We start from the raw sequence: 20130 nt of genomic DNA on the forward strand, positions 1-20130 counted from the left end.
GTCTGGGTCATTTTTCTTTTGAACCTTCCCCCACCTCCCCCACCTCTCTTCCTCACCAGTCCATCCATCATACAGAGTCTCAAGAACCTCCTTTCACCCCACCCGTGCTCCCCTGTTGCTGCCTGCTGCCCTCCCTCTCTGTATGAAACGCTCCTTCAGGCCAAAAACTTCACAGTTTTACAATTAATTTTAGCCTCTGCCGCTGCTGTTAAATTGTTCCACTCCATACATAGCTTCAACCCTCCACCAGTGTCCTCCTCCTGCCAATCTTCCACTGCTACCGTCTTTTTTCCAAGTCACAGCCCACAACTGCTGTGAAGTATCTGGAGTTTCCCCCGTCTTTCAACCGGCTGAGACCTGAGGGCAGGGCTGCCTAGGATCAGGAGCTGTGTGTGTGTGTGTGTGTGTGTGTGTGTGTGTGTGTGTGTGTGTGTGTGTGTGTGTGTGTGTGTGTGTGTGTTGCTGAGTGAAACTGCTCTTCAAATCAAAGTGCCTGCCTTTTGTTGCGTGGTCTGGAATCCCCTCCGTCACACCTCGGCCATTTCTCAGCAGGGGGACACACTGCCCCCGGCCAGAGGAAGACTTCCTTCTTTATAGTTAATCCTCTACCGGAAATACACCAAGACCCCTCTCTGAGTCAAACAATTTTGTACACAATACATTTGATTGAGGACTCTTGATTTGATAAGCTTTTCCAACTTATTCAAACACAACCCTTAATTTGCACATAACATTTGACCTTTTCATTTCACGCACAATTAACAACCACTCTTCTCATTAATCTTGTTAAACTCTTAAAGACTACTTGCCACAAAAAAACACGTGTATACCAGATGAGGAAAAATGTGATTAATCAGAATCCTAAAGTATTTTATTATTTTACTATTTGCTATACTGCTTCCTCTTTAGCTTTTGTGTGTGTTGCCAGATGTCTGGTAGTATAGATGTCAGATGCAGTATACGGCAGTCTCTTGTCATCTTATGTGTAAAAGGCAAACATATTAGCCATGACAGGGAATATAAAATGAGCTTACTTTAATTGCTTTCTGTCTTCTTTGATACAATGCAGCGCAGCTTCAGTTGCATTGTGCAGGTTGTTAAACCTGTATAGAGCTGTGAAGAGAGCTCTTTGCCACAAGTCCCCAATTAGGGTTCTGCCCACACAGCCATAAAACAGTTAGGGGAATCATTCTGAGGCCGTTAGATTTAACGCTATTAAGAGTTCATTAGTACCTGCATACACAACTGCTGCTGCAATGGGAGGATCATTAACATAGACCTGTTAAAGAAGGCTAGAGGCCTTTTCACTCGTATTAACTTAATGCTCCCTTTTTGCATTCACCTATAGAGGCACAACTCAAAAATATATATTGACTATTTTTGTCTTTATGCAGTGTGAGAAGAGCTCCTTATAATTGTTTGGAGTGAGGCTGTCCAAAAAACATCCCTTAGTTCAGGCTGCAGCTAAAATAGCAATCTATCAACTTTGTAAGTTATGGATACCACCAGATATAATTTTTTTATCTGGTTTTATTTTGAATGATTTATAACATTGTCACCTTTCAAACTTTTGATTCAACACCAAGTTGCTAACTGGTCAAATCTATGAAATCCTCAATTGTTATGTCTAAATGATAAATCTGTTGGTGATTTTTCACCAAAAACATAAATCTCAAGAGTTAATATGTAGCATTATACACACTATAACGCAAATATTTCAACGCTTGTCCATTCGCAAGATAATCAGACACCATCAATCTAAACTGCTGCAGTATATGAAACCATTCTGTGTGTGCAATGCAAAATGGGACCTGCAGATAAAACAAACAAATGAAAAAACAGTGCGGTAAAGTAATGTTCCCTTTAATACATAATGAGTACAATATAAAATAAATGTAGAATGCACACAGCAAAGAATGTAAACAATAGAGTAGAGTACATCTTATATAAACTGCACCTAATTAACTGTAGAGAGCGTAGTATAAATAAATAAACACTGGTGCACCGAGCGGATGTGAACTGAAGAAAGTGGAAGCAACTTGTTGAGAGACACTGACACAGGGGAGGGGAAAGAAAGAAAAACATCTGTAGAAAGAGAGAGCGGTTTAGCAAGAGGTCGACAGAGACAGTGATGGAGAGAGAGAAAATGAAGAGAAGGGGCAATGCGCTAGAGGCCACCATGCAGTTTGTGGAAGAGGATGACTAATGACAAAACGCAGGGCAGTTATTACTTCCACTTTGATCTTTCTTCATGTCCAGATAACAGGCAGAATAGTAGCTTCTTTGTGAGATTTATCAAAGGAAACATACACAGTTGACAATGAACAACTGCTAATTAGACATACTAACTTTAGACACATTTTCTAACATTTCTAAGAATCTTCCAAACATGATCCACAAGGATCCACATGAAGTTCAATTGAATGTTTTCATAGATGTTAGACCTCTTGTCTTTTGACAAACTATCACGTCATATAAAAGGGTATTTTTTACCATCTTGTACCGTTCCTTTTACAGCTATTAGTTACTCTTAGCATAGCTTTTTCCTTTAGTGTTGGTGTTCCGATCACTCTCTTTAGGAGCATATTATCGTTCTTGTTATTGTAATGTAGGCTTTTTTTAAATTGACTAAACTACTTAGCCTGTGTGTTGTAGTTATTATCTCCTGTAGTGAGCCCATGTTAAAGTAACCATGTTATTACAATGACCATAAATATGTTCCCGAATGTCCAGCTTCAGCCTGACTTTGGTTCATCAGTGCAGGTAAACATTGCATTGTTTATAGCAAATGCAAGATAAGTCCTGAAAACTCACATTAAACTACTTTACAGTCTAATTAAGCATCATTTGTGCACCATTTTGGACACTGGGGTATATTACCTCAGCCGAAGTAATAGCATGCCATAATTAGTGAGTAAAAACAGTCACAGGGGTAGATGATCCATTTTCTGTTTGCCAGAGCGAGAGGGGTCGAGAGGTCTTTATGGGGTGAAGGTTTAGGATTTGTTTGCAAAAGAGGCTTCAGGCTCTTCTGCAAACAAGAGCTGGAGATCAAGCATTAAACTGGTCCCGGTGTGATGGCCGGGGTGCTATGCTGAGTTGGGGGTGGTCACTGACAGGACAGATAACAAAGCAAGAAACGCTCCAACATCTCATCCCCTGTGTTTTCTCAAAATCTCAAGATAACCCATGTCACTGGCACTAAGTCTTGACCTCTGACACTGTTCCTGCTGGACACGCCTGACCCCACTCAGTCACATGCTAGACCTCTCCCTCGTGATAATCCTCCCAGTCAAGTGACAAAGGGTCAGCTGAGTAAGCTGAAAAGTTATTCAGGAATGAGGGGTTTGGAAAGGTTGGCGACAAGCTTAAGTATGTTCTGAGGAACGTTTGTGCACTCAAGTGGGCCGGTAATCTGTACAGCATTACGAAGTGCCTGGCGTGCACTTTTCTTTGTCTCCTCCGTTATGAAAAGGCTTTAGAAAGAAACACAAAGCTGGCTGCGAACTTTGGATTTCCCTGCTTTTTCTCCTACATGGATTATTCTTAATGAAGCGTCTTAACTTCTTGTCGGTCTACCAAATAGAAAATCTTTCTGTTTTACTGCTTCCCTGCCCGTCTGTTTGGGTTTTGTAGGAATTGGCAGCAGAAGCAACTCCTTGGAAACTTTGCCTCTGGCCTATTTATTAGAAATAAAACAGACCATTGAGATTAAGTTTAGCTGTCAGAATGGCAGTCTTGATAACATAGTCACTTGACCCTAGACATTTCTTGGTATCCAGGCTTCTTGAGAAACCTAAGACAACAAAGAATTTCTCCTGATGTGAACAAGCTACCATTCAATGAGACACAAGCGCCACCTAGAGGAAACAAGCGCTAGGGCGGCCAAAAAACATAACTCAGCTGTTCTGTAATATGCCAGGGATTGGCTGACCTGTCTCTCAAGGGATAAAAAATGTAATAGTGTGTGTTTTCTGTTACAGGATCTAAGGAATAAGGAGAAAAGTATACTGGAACAACAACAATTTAATACCGAGTTTGTTCTGCCTTCCTGTTTGGTAGTAAGTGAAACATGTAAAAAACTGTACATGTAAAAAACATCTGTTCTTCTTTCTTTCCTTTTAATTGTGCGGCATGTGTTGTATATGAGAAGCCGATGAAATCATGTCTAAGAAGGCCTGCCATATCTCAGGGAAACCTTATCCCATGGCAGGGTTGTTAGTTACAAATTTAGTATCCAATAGCGCAGTGTGTGATGTTTGATTGGCATATCCACTGGCCACTGGTCAGATTGTTGAGAGAAGGAGAGAGAGAGAAAGAGAGAGACAGAGAGGGGGGGGGGAAGACAGGATAAAGAAAGTGAAGTAAGTTAAACAGAGAGGGAGTGTGTGACATCGAGACAGACCAGATACTGTAGTGAAAACAAGCAGGCACAGGTTCAGAAGACGCAACAGGCTGCCAAGAGAAGACCCTGTCCTGATCCTCTTCTCTCTCTGGCCATGTCTGACTGTGAGGGGCTTACAACGGGTAAGAGAAAACAAAAAGCAATTACTTTTGTGCCTGTGTTCAAGAGAGACAGATGAGGTGCTTATCGGTGCTACATGCTTAATTGTTCAGATTAGTGTCTGCGTATGTTTGTATATGTTAAAGGGAGGGGGTCTATCCGGCCCATCCTGTTTTACTCTGAGCCCTCCACTGGGAGAGCTCACCCAGGAGGTATTCAGCTGCAAAGAGGAGCTGGTTCAGTTTGGGCCCTTATATGGAGACTTGGAGAGAATATCCCTCTGGTTTCATGAACATTATGCTGAATGACAATGCAGACATTTTAATCAGAAATATGTCAGAGAAGCAAGGAAATGAGAGAGAAAACCTGTATGAGTGGAGGTGGGAGGGTCTTCTTTAACAGTGTCCGCTTGTGAGAAATATTTGTAGACACAACAGAGCTGCATGTGACTTGGATATTCCAGGATATGGAGGCAAATTATAAAAAGATGTGTTGTGTGCAGAGGTGGGATGATATAATCGTATTGAAAGTCACAAGTGAGTCTTAAATCTTTGCACCCAAGTCAAGACTGACCTTCACTTTTAGTTTCAAGTCCTATTCAAAGCCATTTGGACCTGCATGTTGGGCATAGTGCAATTGGGCTTTTGCTGCCCACCAATAACACAATGCTATTGTGTCCAGCCAAATACTCTTTGGTTCTCTCCTGCTGTCGGATTGGTGCAAACAAAGTGGATTTAGGCAATTAAGGTCATTGGTGTTAAAGTCCAAGCTTAGTTGCAGGTCTTTTGTATTTTCCCAATGTATCCCTCAACTGTGACTCAAGTCCAAGTCATGTGACACAAGCCCACACCGTTGGTTGTGTGTATGGGTGAAAGTGTCTGCATGACGTGTGTGTGTGTGTGTGTGTGTGTGTGTGTGTGTGTGTGTGTGTGTGTGTGTGTGTGTGTGTGTGTGTGTGTGTGTGTGTGTGTGTGCGTGTGTGTGTGTGTGTGTGTGCAGCTAAGCATTTAAGTGAAGGGTCATTTCCCCCCAAGCGAGAGAAGCTGAAGCCCTAACTATAACAATCAGTTATAAATAGAAAAAAACGTCCCCTTGTCTTGTTCACTCTCTCACTCTCTCACTGACTCACCCACTCACTCACTTTCCTCTTTATCTCTCGCATCTCTCCCTGCCCTTTTATCTCCTCTTTTTCCTATTTCCTTTCCTCTCTGGCTCTGTCCATGCGTGATTCCCTTCTCAGATTAACCACACATGACTCAGCAGGATGAAAAACAGTTAAATGTTGTCAATTACAGAGGCAGCAGCCCTGCCAACATCTGCATAGGATGTGGTTATTACCAGATGGGCTGCTGACCACACCTCCATTATCTATCATATCATACTATAATGGATTTGCCAGGAAATTACATTTAAAACTGAAACCTAAATCACTGTAATTTATGTACTGGCACCAGAACACCTTCAACCCAACACATTAATAATAATGACATGGTAGCTATACTGTAATTTCAAAGAGTTAAACCCAGTGTTTCCATCTTTATGCTACATTTATTTTCTTTTGTACACATTAAATCTACACATCCTTAAAACGGATTGACAACAGTTAAGCCAATACTCTACCTGAGCTTTTATCTGTATCGCACTTTGTTAAATATTCGAATCCAACCAGCTTTGTGCAGTTTTTAAACAAATGAGCCAACAACAGCCAAACTGTAAGAACACATGTTTGTTTGAGAAGACAACAGTTTAATGGTGGACCCATCAATTATCTTTGGGGATAAAGAAAGTATCCACAGGAGACAGGAGCACTTGTAGAAATAACCATTCTAGAAAAGCAGATTACCTGAGGTGCTAGGGGGTTTCAAATTTAGTTTCACCAAAACACAGAGACCATTTATGCCCAAATACTTCATGAAACAATTCAAACACCTCTATTAGCCTATATTATGTTGTATGTTGAAGTGAATTTATGATTATTATCACGTCTGTCTGGTTTTAGAAAGTTTCCTTTTTCTATTATCCTATGTAATTTTTATTTAAAAAAAACTAATCATTTCCCCTGAAACGCAGGAAACTAAGACTAAAAACATTAATAATGGCTCTGGAGTTGGATATTAATGTATACAAAAGTCAAACTTTATTAATACTTACAGTTAGTTCCAAATATTGATTTCAGGCACAGTAGAAACTAGATAGACGCAGTTTGGCATATGCCCTGCAGGTGGCAGTATTAGCAAATGTTATGAATGATGCTCCTGATAACAAGGTGAAGACAATCCTCAAAGGTCATGAGAATTGGGAAGTTAAGCTGCAAAAGTAGAGTTAATTACATAAAACAATGGAAGGGGAAAACAAGGAGTGTAAGACAGATATAAGAGAAAGAATAAAGAGAGAGAAATGGGGGGCAGGGGTGGTGAAGAAGAGAGGAGTAAGGCGGCCTCCAAAGAGATCAATTTGTGTGTGTGTGTGTGTGTGTGTGCGTGTGTGTGTGTGTGTGCGTGCGTGTGTGTGTTTGTTGTGTGTTGTGTGTGTGAGGACATAAAGTGAGGAGGGACAAGCACGTCATCATGGCATCATGCCCCTGCTGACGTCAGCCCTCCATCTGTGCCCCAAATTTTGAGGACAAGTATCTTTGGTAATGTTAAACCTATTCCTCATGTTAACTGAGGGGAAATGGGTCATTTGAAACACAGGTTTGAGCACAGTCACCTGCCGTTTTGAGACACAAACACACACAGAGGACTGGCACAACACATGCATTTGAGTAAACTCTGCAGCAGACGCCAGATCTCCTGAGCAGAGTTTATTTTGGTCTAGGTATCGATCGGGGTGTTGCTGTGACTTGGAAAGGAACAGGAAAGGAGAGACACAAGTGCAGGAAGAAACAGGAAAAATGCAGGACAGCAAAAGAATAACATTGAATGACATAGTATGTATTGTACAGTACAACTGTGTGTAGGCTTGTACACAGGGAAAGAGTAGAGCAGAGTTCTTGGTTGTTCAGGAAATGGGGGAAGGGTGTACATGGATGTTTCAGCGGCCAAGTCAGATGTGATTAATGTTGTCGTCGCTTGAGAGAACACAGCTCTGCACAATCCAGGATACACAGTGTGTGTCCATTAAACACACCGTAGCTCTGTTGGGTTTTCATGGTAGTGATCAGGTGTACTAGATAAATTGAATGTTTTTCTCAGTAGTAAAGGGTTGACAAATTACAATGTCTCCCACTGACCTGCAAAGTGCGGTTTCCTGCTTTCGAATGGCCGTACACTTCACCCACTTTAGTATATTTGCATGTCTGCTGAATTACAACAATCCTGTTCTACTTCTGTGTCCAAAATATGACCCATTAACATATAGATTAGATGTAGAAAAGTCGGTCTTCTTCTTCCTTCCTCCCATGGCATCATTAGTGTAAAGGTGAGGAGGTCAGTCAGGGAGGAAGGAGGCGGAAAAAGGCATTAAAGATTGACACAGAAGCAATAAAGGCTTGAGTAATTCCCACAATGTGATTTGATATGGAGCCAAGGTGTTACGAATGTCATACTTTTGTGCAGAATAATACAGTAGGTCGCCTTGACTGGCACATTGTCCATGTCAGAGCAGAGTTTTCCTATCCAGCTGCTTATCTTTTCATGTCAGTCCTCTCACAGCGCCTGCTCGTTGCTCACTGAAAATCTAATCCTGCTCTCTGCACATATACAATATCTATTGCATGTCTGCCCACTCCATCCTGGAAAATGGAGCCCATCTTTCTCCCTTTCCAGCACTTTCTTTCATTTTCTTCCCCATTAAAGGATTTATTTTGGAAGTTCTTCCCATCAAGGGTGAATAGAGGGTGTCGTAAGCTTTACATATCGGCCTATTGTAAAGCCATTATAGGCAAGTGTGTGATTTTCTAATTTGTAAATCTAGGCTATATACAATGCCTTGTGTAGTGGCTATGTTCAGTAAAAGCTGATTATGTCGGCTCTAGAAAGAACATTTGTGATGATAAAGTGGGCTGATGGGAGTCGGTTTTGGTGGAATAGCTCAATCTTCAAACTGGGTCATGTACAGTATATTATACAAACCGCTGGGGCTGATAAGTTTACATTTTTCCCTTATAAGGAATTTAAAGTTCTAAGGTGAAGACCACTAAAAGGCCTGATACTCAATTTGATTTAAAGATTAACTTTTTAATTGTCGTCCCATGTAATATTATTTTGAGTATTGAATGTTACCCAGTTTGTTTGTTTTCTTTTACCAACAATGTAATTAGGTGATAATGCCACAGAGATAAATTTTACCTAGGGATCTATTCAATTTTACGATCAGTGATAAACAATGAAATAACCAGCAACTGAAAGAGTATTTGTAAATAAACATTAAGAAGTAGGCCAACTCTAGGCAGATTTTGTTTCATTTGGACAGAGCAAGGCTATTATGTGTTATGATAAGTAGTTTACTTTGCTAAGTTTCAAGTCGCATGTGTTGAAGGTAAAAACAAGTCACGTGTAAAAGCCATGATAAACTGTATAGGAAAGAATCAAAAAAGAGAAAGAGCCTAATCAACAGCTGCTGGTGCGTTTGCGGCCGCCGGAGGGCAGAGCTCCATTGAATAGAATACAAGTAACGTGTTTACCTCATGGTGTACCTTCACTGACCGGATGGTTGCCACTTGCCAGATCTACAGTTTCAACAGCGCCGGGCCTAGCAGTGTGAACAGTGAAACAAAAAGCATTTGTAATGTACTGGATGACATTAAGTGTTTCACTTTTGTGTTTTGATAGTCACTATGATGAAAGATAAGACTCCAACCAACATAAAGAGGCACGACTGTGGCATCCACCGATATTTCCAGGATGTCAGTGAACATGTTAGAGGTTCATCTAACTATGACAGTGACTGCGTGAGATAGCGTACCTGTGATTGGCTGTTGTTGTTCTTCTTCTTGCTACTTTTCGGAGCCAGAGTATAAACCAGCGATAAATTAGTTAAATTGAACACAGTAAAGTTGATGTTTGTTGTTTTGGCGTTGGCTGGGGCCCACAGTAGCCTGTGTACTGTTTGCTAATCAATGCTAGCGAGGACTCCGCGGTGCACAAGCCTCACAGAATGACGTTCTGACAGGTAAGGGACGTATCTGTTGTTTTAAAGTTGAACAAAGAGCATGCAACCACTGCAATGCCTAGTAAAAGTCATAAGCCAAGCTGTGTTATGTATATGACATGTGTAAACTTACTGCGTTGATGCGTTGGCTATCTGATAAGGCGTGTTTCAGTTGCTGAAGTAATAGCTTTTTTAAATGACTTGTCAAGGATTCAGTGGCATCTAGCGGTGAGGTTGCAGATTGCAACCAACTGAATACCCCACCCCTCCCTTTCTAAGCATGTTGGTGAATTACGTGGCCGTAAATACTGTACATAATCCCTTTTATAATGCTGGTGTTTAATTTGTCAGCGCTGGGTTCTTCTATAAACAATTTTCCCATAAACTTGAATTCGCAGAGACGTCTGTAACTTTTAAATTATATTACTTTACATTTTATTTTATTAAGCTGACAGTTTTATCCAAAGTGACTCAGAACTACAAAAAGTGCTGACATATTCACCCAATAGAAGCCAGACCATTGTAAGTGCAGGTGCATTAGTTCAACTTTTAGATGCTATGTACCCCCAACACGTATTAGGTCCTAAAAGTGTTACGTTTTTAAGATTGGTGATTATAGCTATTTTCATGCTGTTGTTCATGTGCACGAGCCCTTCGTGGTTAAACGAAACTCTTGTGTAATGACCCTTTAAAGTAAGAGAACATTTGTTTGAGTTAAATAACTCAGTAATCTTTCAAGGACTGCAAAATGAAATGTTGTGTTTTACATCGGTCAGCCAAAACAACATTTGACCAATGCTGTAGCTAGAAACGGAATTCTTTAATATAAAAGTAGTTGTTGGGTGAGTTGTTCAGTGCCGTGAATGACGTTGAGTTATATATTCCACATCAACAGACGAGAGGAGCTGCTGCAGGGCCTGTAACGCTGCTTCACAGCCTCAGGATTATGAGCTATTTACAGCACAAAAGCATATTCTCCTCTCCTACATTCACTTGCCATCTCTGTCTCTCTAACAAATTGTATTTCTTGGCATGTCATTCATAGAGACTTTACAGGGAATAGCACATTTCTTTGTACGCCTCAGCCACATTTTCTATATCATTCACAGTGAACCCAAATGTATTGTTTATCTTACAGTGACTGTTGCTGCAGCCTATCAGGACCTGTATTTATACATGTACTTCAAACATTTGGTTGCCAGTTAAGCAATAATCAGATCATTTCTTACCTGTATAAGGCAAGGCAAGGCAATTTTATTTATATAGCACTTTTCAGCACATGGCGATTCAAAGTGCTTTACAGATTAAAAGCAAAAGACATTTAAGAATAAATACAGCATAAATACATTATGTTAGGCTGTTAAAAATAAAAACTGATCCGATTGTTACTCAGTATTGCTGTTTAAATATTTTAAATTCATCGTTACCCAACAGTGAGATTTGATAAATACATTTCGACAACTCCCTCTTTCAAAAATTCATAAATGTGGGTCTTTGTAGATATTAAAGAGTCTGGCAGGGGATTTCTACACGCATAATACTCTTAGAGGCTATAACCAGAAGACTGTGGTGAAGTGATGACCCAGTTTTCCTGAACCATAACGTCATTATTTGGCGTTACCTTGTGTGGCCCAAAACACAAGTGCACTGCAGTGTGTAGCTGACATTTGCTTTCACCCTGTACCATTGTTTCTCTGCACAATACAATTACACAAATATGCCATACAATCCTTCTGCATTGCATGTTTTCTTTGGTTTCTATGAACTATTACATTTTAGAAATAGTCCAATGGATGACACAAAAAATATGATGTGATATTTTCTATACTGAGCATGCTTGCAGCTTAATGGAGAAACATGTTTTGGAGAGACTGCCCTGCAATTTTGTACCGATATCAGTTGCTTCCAGACCGTGAATTCTAATGACTTGATGATCCCTTGACTTTTCTTGTAGCGTTAACATCAGGTTGACATTTGCAGGAAACATTGAAATACATAAATCAACAGCTATACCGGATAAATTGCTTCGAAATTTGGTACCCATATTCATGCCCCCCTTGAACTTCTTATCTAGTGCCATCACAAGGGAATTTGTTTATTTTTTACATTGCTTTGGTTAAGACCAAATACCTGCAAAATAGATGACATTCCCAGCTGATGGATATTCAGTGTTAATTAGCAAATGTTATCTAACACTCTAAACTAAGATGGTGAACATAGTAAACAATTAAACTGCTGAATGCCAACTTTTGTTAGCATGCTAAATTAGCATTTACTTAGCCCTATGGCTTCATAGAAATGCCAATGTGACTGTAGATTCATAATCGTATTTAACTTATTACAGCAAAAACGTAATACTTATTGCAGGTAAGATGAGTGAAGACTTACTGGGATGAATAACATATCATTGATCATGTCGTGGGTTTGAATCCAGTATATAAGAGTCCTCATATTCTGCCTGATGGATGCAGCCTCTTTTGTTTTTTTCTGAAGCAGAGCTGTGAACAATTCGCTTTGATTATCATTATCACTCTGTTGGATTCTCCTGTATTGAAAGTAGGTCACATTTCCTCTACATAAATAATGAGACAATATTTCCATCAACTCTTTTCTATCAATTCTAGTTGATCAAACTCACAGAAGATATTGGATTCTTCTTTTCTATCCTTGTGACAGACTACACCTTGATCATCTAAGCATCTACATTTACTGACACGTATTACAAAAGCAGCATATTACTTTAGACTCATGAAGGTAATTATGTCCAATGTGAAGTAACCAGAGTTCATTATTCTGTATCATAAAGTGTGTTTTAATATCGAATTGACGTCTACTTTATTAAGCTTGTATAAGGAATGGTTATTTCCTCCAGAAGGTTGGAAATAATGTGTCACTGAGCTGTTCTACTCTCCCCTCTCACATTCAATCAATCTCTCCCTGTCTCTTATCTCCACTCTCCTGTCCAGACGGTTATTAGGAAAGAGTGAACCTGTCAGTCACAGACAGTGTTACATCCTCTGCTGGTCTGCACTCTTCTCTTTTTTATGTTATCATAATGGCTTCCTCTAGCAGCTCTGTGTGGCTTAGACACAGCGATGATATGAGCTAAATGCTAGCGAAAGCATGATAACATGCTCAAAGTGACAATGCTAGTATCACATTTGCTATTTTTACCATCTTAATTGGCTTTTTAGCATGTTAATATAATATATAGTGTATCAAATGTATATATTTTTATGTCTAAAATTAGTATCAGCCCTGCAGTCTTTTTAAGTCACTGTGTTTGCATAAGGACCGGACTGTTGAGCTCATTGCTCCAGGTTTATGTTATCACCAGGCAAATAAATGAATAACACTTTTATTGCTCTTTCCTGCTGGCTTTTCCTCTTTGCCACAGGCGCATATATGGGGCGACCTTTGATACCTGCTGCTAAATATACAATTCAGATTGTTCATGTTTGACTTGGGTTGAATTCATGAAGTCTTTTGTTGTATTTTAATTTTTGTGATATAACTTCCTCATATTTTGACAAGGACATTTTAGCAGCCTATTTTGTAACCAGTGCAAGCTGTTATGTTTGATTAGTTTGTTGAAAACTTTTGAATTTCCTTCGTAAAGATTTGTATATTCTATTTATCTGTATACAGACTGGCCCAACATTTAAATGTGTCCCCTTGCTTTGTTTAAAAATCTTTCTCTGAGTAAAGACCCCGGGTTGGATTATTTCCTGGTGTTAGGCACAAACAGCCCAATAACAAGGACAGGCACGCAGATGGTGGCTGGATCAGAGGATTGACCTTGTTTCCTCCTCAGCTCTGGATATTATGTGTATAATCCTGGCCCTCTGACAGACTGACTGATCATCTGTGGTTCAAGCGCATGTCAGCAGTTTTCTTTACTGTCTTTGGGAGGAAAAAATAAATAAACGAACAACTGGTTCAGTTTTTATACGACCTTCATGGGCCTCTTGAGAGGCAAAGCTGTGTCAGCAGGCCATTGGAGACCTGATGCCAAGCCTTAAGATGTATAGAGCAAGACTCTGAACTTCTGTCAGATGTAATATAGTGAGATTGCTGCATGCACTCAATCTTATTTTTTCCCTTAATTTACCCAAAAAGTAAAAGGGTTATGATATCAGATATCCACTTGTTTAAATTTTTTTGTTGAAGTTACATTAGGCTAACACTTTTAACCGAAGGCACCGTGTTTTGGCATAGGGTCTTTCATTATTGTACACACTTACCTCACATCTAGCCTGACCTACTGCATAGAGAAACCATAAGCATTCCTCTATGTGTGTCCACTTTAGGCAAACACATCATGTACAACATCATAAATGGTATAGCAAATGTGTGCAGATTAGTTAGCGTACAGTGGATTGTTTCAGATTCTTCTCTAAAAGCAGCTGCATACAACGTTTGAAACGAATACAATGAGAGCTGTGAGCGAGAAAAAAGGAGAAATAGCATATTGCAGTATTTTGCTAAAATATACTCACACTCTGTACAGCGCAACCCAGTTCATTGTGTGTGTGTGTGTGTGTGTGTGTGTGTGTGTGTGTGTGTGTGTGTGTGTGTGTGTGTGTGTGTGTGTGTGTGTGTGTGTGTGTGTGTTGCTCGGACTCTGTGTGAGAGGCACAAAATTCCTTTCTGTATCTCAATCAAAACACTAGCTGTTTTGGAATTTGGGTCTTTAAAACATCTGAAATACTTTTGGTGCATTTTCTTCCACATTTGAACATTAGCGGTGGTTGCACAGCATGTATACAAATAATGTGAACGTCAACACACACTTGATTTCTCTCTGTTTTGAGGTATGATATCCTTGTGATTTTGCTAAACAACCATAGCAGTGTTCAACGCAACACTGGTGTACAGAGAGCACCTTGTTGTCTAAAGTCAGGCTGATACTGAGTGTGGTAGATATATTGGTGTCTTGTTGTTATTGTGTAATAAGTGAAGCAGAGTGTTTTCCTGAGGGAGAGGAGGTGGAGAATACAAGGGCTGAGGTCAACAGCATGGAGGCCCTGAACCGTAAAGTGATCAATAAGGTGCTTCACTGAATCCCTTTTATCCTCCCGTTAAAGGTCACATCCACCTTTTGAACCGGAAAGGATTCAAGATGTTAGGAGAGATACCTGCTCAGAAACAGCTTCACACAGACAAATGATATCACACCTTCCGGGGTACTGTAAAAAAAGAGAGAGAAACAAATGCCTCCTTTCATGGTCTCTCTCTCTCCCTGCTGTCTTTAGAGCATCCCTGCCTTTGTGTAATCTTCCCAGCTCCGTCTTGTGATCCAAGAAGAAAGGCGGGAATGCTTCACACATGAATATAGGCCACAGACTCTTTTGACTTATTATTTCCCCTGCAAGCTTGATGTATAAATAATGCAAAGAGGCCCCCCCTCACATGCACATGCAACCCCCCGGTTAGAATGTAATGTTTTTAGGGTTTCCCCCTCACCAAACTCCCACCCTGCTCACTTTTTAATTTGGTCCTTTTTTCTATACCGCCCACCCCTCTCAAGCACTCTTCTTCTCCTCCATCCCCTCCCCCCTCTATCCCATTTATTTCTCTCTTTCCTCAATCCCCTAGTCTCCCTTTCATTCTCTCCCCCTCTTGTCCTTGTTTCAGAGATGCCTCGGTGCAGTCTGCAGCGGGGCAGATAAGAGCGACAGAGGACAGAATGATAACCATGTTCAGCCACAGCGTAGATCCCCTGGCTGTGTTCGCTTTTTAATGTCTGGCGGCGGGAAATGGAGATGACGGCTGTTTGTTATGCCGTGTCCCCACGTGATTCCACACCATTGAAACAGTGACTTTATGGCTTTGTGTGTAAGAGCCATGTTATAATGAATTCACTTCAGTAACTGATTTATTGACTGAGGCGTTTAGTGAAATTGGTAACTAACGATTGGTATTCCTTTCATTCATTTGTGCATTTTTCATCTTTGCTAAACCCTATCTTGTCTCCTCTTCTTCGTTCCTTTATCCTTTCCTTTCACCTCCTTTGTTCCCTCCTGCACCCTCCTCTCCTTTGTTGTCCTTTATTTCCCTTCTCTCCAATTTGTTTACTTCTAGTAAACCCTCATTTCTCTTTTCTCGTTTTTTTCTTTCTTCTTTTTATCTCTCTTTTTATTTCCTCCCGTCCACTCGTATCCTGTCCCTTTCTCCTCCACTCTTTTCTCTTCTCCTCCTCCTCTCCTCTCTTTTTCTTCTCTTTCTCCCCGTCCTCTCTCCTCCTATATCCTCACCTCTTTCCTCCTTTCCTCTCCTCCTCTCTCCTCTCCCACCAGGCGAGAGGAGGAGGATCTCTCTGACAGGCCCCGCCCCCCTGCGCTCTGACTCGTCCACACTGTGTGACAGGGGAAGGCTGGGCTGTCCCGAGCATTATCCAAACACACACACACACACACAGCCTCTGACACACACATATGCACGCACACACACACCCTCAGTAACTGCCTATGCCAGAGCCTGCCTGCGCTCGCAGCTCAAGCCCTCTTAAAGCTGTTTTTCTGCCTGAGATCAGCGAGAGCTAACGACACACAGCTGCCTCTGCTGAAGACAGAAAGACAAGAGGAGAAGGAAGAGAGGGAGGGGACAAGAGCACAGGAGGGAGGAGAGGAAACAAACACACCAGCAGCTTTAACTTGAACTCTCCGCTGCAGTCTTCCTTCAGCAGGGAGTGTTTTCTGCCGTAGAGTTCAGGACTTTTTTTGTGTGAGACGGGGGTGGAAAAGAAGAGGGGTTCGGAGTTCACATGACATAATCGGAGTGAATGGGTTGCCATGGTGACTCACCCAGGGAGCTTGACCCGTGCAGAGTGAATGGAGGGAGCGCCTTGGACGCCAAGTGAACGATAAACTAACGGAGGGGAGCCACCAGAGAGAGAGAGGAGAGCGAAGGAGTGGTGGATAACAGAGGACTGAGCACAGGCTGAGAATGGAGGACGGGTTTTCCAGCTACAGCAGCTTGTATGACACCTCATCGCTGCTACAGTTCTGCAATGGTAAAACGAAATAATCCTCTTCCTCCCCCATCCCCTCTCTCCCCTCAGCTGCATGTTGTTCCTCTGGACTTGACATGTCACCAGCTGACTGGCTAAACTTGACACCCAGTATAAGGGGTGTTTGACTGTTCGTGTGTGACTGTGTTTGTGAGTGTGTGTTGCAGCTATTTTAGCTCCAGCTTTTAGGGCTTGTGTAACATGTCAAACTATAAAACATTTTATTTTTAAACATATAGACTTTAGATGAAATATCCACCAGCTCCAGGGAGCATTTACAGAAAAACACCCTCTAGGATTAACAGGAAGTTTCTGGAATTCAGGCCAAATAATGTCAACAGTCTGTGTGAGCCAGAATCCATCAAGAGAGCCAGTAAACAAAGACAAGAGGGAGGATAAGGAGCAAAGATGTGCTCACAGCAGCTCCCCTGATTACTCTGGTTCTGCCTGATGTGTTTAGGGATATGTGATGAATATATGTCTCCCCTGTTGCGGGCTGATTGCTGAATGAGACAGAACAGCGATGACAGAAACGGACTCTATTGCTCACGTAGCTCTGCTGCACTATGTAATGTGTTTGTGGGCAGAGGGAGAAACCTTACTTCAGGCTGCTAGTGTTTTGGGGAGGAGAGAGTGACTCAGGGAAGATTAAAGCAGCATGACACATCAGTATGTCATCAGCTCGGGATTTATCTCTGAGAAGCTTTAGTTTCTTTTTTATAAAAGTAATCCCTTATGTAAGTTATCCCTTAATATTAAGGAATACAACTATTCTTTGTTTCAGTTTTCTCAGTGATGGTAACATCCCTGCCTGCATGCTGACACAAAGTGAGCCCCCTACACAAAGAGGATTATCCCCAACACAATAAAGAGGGCACTACTGTAGCAGAGGCACTTTAAACAAAGCTGTTATGCTGATTTGAGCTCCACTGAACCAGCTACGTAAAGATAGAATTAAATATTTATCAAAAGGAGAAAAGAGTCACCTCTCTTCCCCCCCCAGTGTGCTTATCCTTAATGTTTGTAATGTACAGTACTTGCACTGACTGTTATGGTTGGTTGGCGTGAGCTGTTACTGTTGAAGCATGGAGTAACGTAATTGCCATTTGTGGATAATGAAAAAATCTATGATATTCACTGTGCTGTGTAAGCACTAGCAGCTGGTGGGATGAGAGAATACTATAGTCTGACAGAGGAAATGACTGAGGTATCCCCCACCATGGATACTACCCCTCTACTTCCATGAATCACTGATGGGGTGAATCCAGTTAAAAGCTTTTATCCCTTATGGATTTCCCTCATTACATTTATAGCAATCTCAAAGAAGTATGCGGACAAAGAAACAGATGAATTAGAGAAGCTTTTAATTGAGATACAGATCATGCGAAACAGAAAGATGTCTATAAAGTTTTATATACCTATGATCATTTCCCTGCACCTGGTCAGGTCCATAAATGAGTAATTTATTGGTACAGCGGCATCAGGTTAGTTTTTGATTGTAGTTTTCAGTTTACTGCAGATTTGCTAGTAACAAAGAAACATAAGGAAATAACTCCAGCCCAGTCAAGCTTATGACTTTAATGTTGGAACATGTGGCAACTTTCCCCATACGTTGCAAAAGTGCTGATTTCTTATAACCCAAAGTAACTGAACGGAACAGAGAAGAGAAGTAGGTTTGCACCTTTTGTACTGAAGTGTTCCTGTGTGATGAGAAAGTGCTGACAAGGATTACGACTGAGGTGGGTCGGTTGGATTGACCTGAAAAACAGGTGTAGCAGGTGCTGTACAGCTTTAAAATAGAATGGCGTCTTCTTCAATAGAAGAAGACGCAGAGGAAATTACTGACCTTTAAAATATCTCACAAATGACCGTGTAGTGTCAGGTACAGCAAGTGTTTTGTTGACAAAGTTTAGTGAACTTCCTCTTTGAATTAGGACTTGAAACCGATCTAAAACTTGTATTTATGCACTCCTATATTTAAAATTCCCCCCCTTGTTGTTCCAGCTATGTCATGGCCATCGAGCAGAGAGACAGCCTGTGGGTTGTGTGACACTGTGAGTTTGTTTGTAATCCTTTACATGTCATGTTCCTCTCTGAGAAGAAATGCAATAAGACATGCTGCTGCTTAGGGGCGGTTGCCATGGATTTCTAACCTCGAACCCCCTGCTTTCTCTCTCCTTCTTTTCACGCGCATACACAAACATACACAACTTCATGGTCAGGGAGCAGATCCTAGTTTCAAAGACAGCTTAATTGGGTGAACCTAGTTAAGATGTGTCTGTAAGTGTATACAGCGAGGTGATGTGCTCACACGTCTGCTGGACCTGTGTGTATGTTTGTGTGTGTGTAGGCCTGTAGCCCAGAGTAATTCCTCATTGCACTGCTGCTGCCGTCCAGCTGAACCCAGATCCACTGAAAGCTAAAGTCAATGATGTCATTCATGCGCCTCTCTCTCGGCCTCTCTCTCGGCCTCTCTCTCGGCCGTGTGTTGTGGAGCATCCGACCAGACTAATGTTCACGGACTAGGTCAGCTAAACTGCAGAAGCCCGCTGCATGCTTTGTCCTCAGGAGGTCGGAGCTAGCTCGGGCTAGCTGGAAATTAGCCCAATTACACACCGGCCACACAGACACACGCTGATTAGAGGACCTTTAGAGAAGCTCTTTCTTCTCGTGTTAAATCAATGAAATCACATTTTGATTCTGCTGGTGCTCAAGAAGAGGACAGTTTTGATTGAATTAGTTAGTGTTGTGCGCCTGGTAATTAGATTGTGGTTGTTTTTACAGGATTTACCAATGTTCGGACATGAGATTGGCAGGAAATAGGCTCCAGTTGATTTAATTATTGGATCCTTGATATTTTGCAACCAACAAACCATTGTCCAAGGCTAACCATAACTTTGGAGTTTGACTTCATGCATTTCTAATTCATTACCATTGATGTATCTACAGTTTGAAATCAACTTACAAATGATTGCAAAACTTTTGTCCAATAAGAAACCTAATTCATATGATGTATTCATAAATGTCTGACAGCTTTGACTTTACAACATAAAACCATTGCTTTTGAAGCCTAAAGTTTTGCTAATTTTCCTAATCGATATTTTGTTTGGAGTTTATAAAAACGAATGACATACTGACACACCAAAGTAAGATGATTACTTGGAAGTAGGACATTTAAAAGCATTTTGCTCAAGAAAACGCTATGCTTAAAAAAAGAATCATAACAGTGCATAGCCAACCTCCTGCATCCTTCTGTTGTTTCTTTATAACTTAATTAAAATAATCTGATGATCCAAAAGGTTGTTTGTTAATCTTCTGTTAATTTAAACAAGACACAGAAAGAGTGGCTCCATGTATAAAATCAGAAAATGCTTTGGACTAAGATTGGCTTTTAAGTGACCATGAGTTAATGCGATTCCTTGTTCATTAGCTTCTGATGAACCAAAAGCTCCTGATGTGAAAGTCTGATAATAAGTAAATCCGTCTGAATTACACTGTAATACTGAAGATCACACTCATGTTC

General features: G+C 41.0%; 1 protein-coding gene across 7 annotated transcripts in view; it reads left to right on the forward strand.

The window, feature by feature from the left end:
• The first annotated feature begins 4377 nt into the window (after positions 1-4377).
• The window catches only part of eml1 (EMAP like 1), a 50092-nt gene continuing 34339 nt past the window's right edge, over positions 4378-20130 (forward strand). For 3 of the 7 annotated variants that reach the window (XM_010788360.1, XM_010788362.1, XM_010788361.1), the window contains exon 1: positions 15997-16610. In XM_010788360.1, coding sequence (XP_010786662.1) covers positions 16544-16610 — 67 coding nt within the window. In that variant the 5' untranslated portion in view covers positions 15997-16543. Of the gene's footprint in view, positions 4528-15995; positions 16611-20130 lie in introns of those variants that run through there. The other 4 variants (XM_010788363.1, XM_010788359.1, XM_010788365.1 and 1 more) reach the window with 4 other exon arrangements.

This window comes from Notothenia coriiceps, unplaced genomic scaffold (genome assembly GCF_000735185.1).
Source record: "Notothenia coriiceps isolate Sejong01 unplaced genomic scaffold, NC01 NC01_scaffold00031852, whole genome shotgun sequence".
Taxonomy (NCBI): Eukaryota; Metazoa; Chordata; class Actinopteri; order Perciformes; family Nototheniidae; genus Notothenia; species Notothenia coriiceps.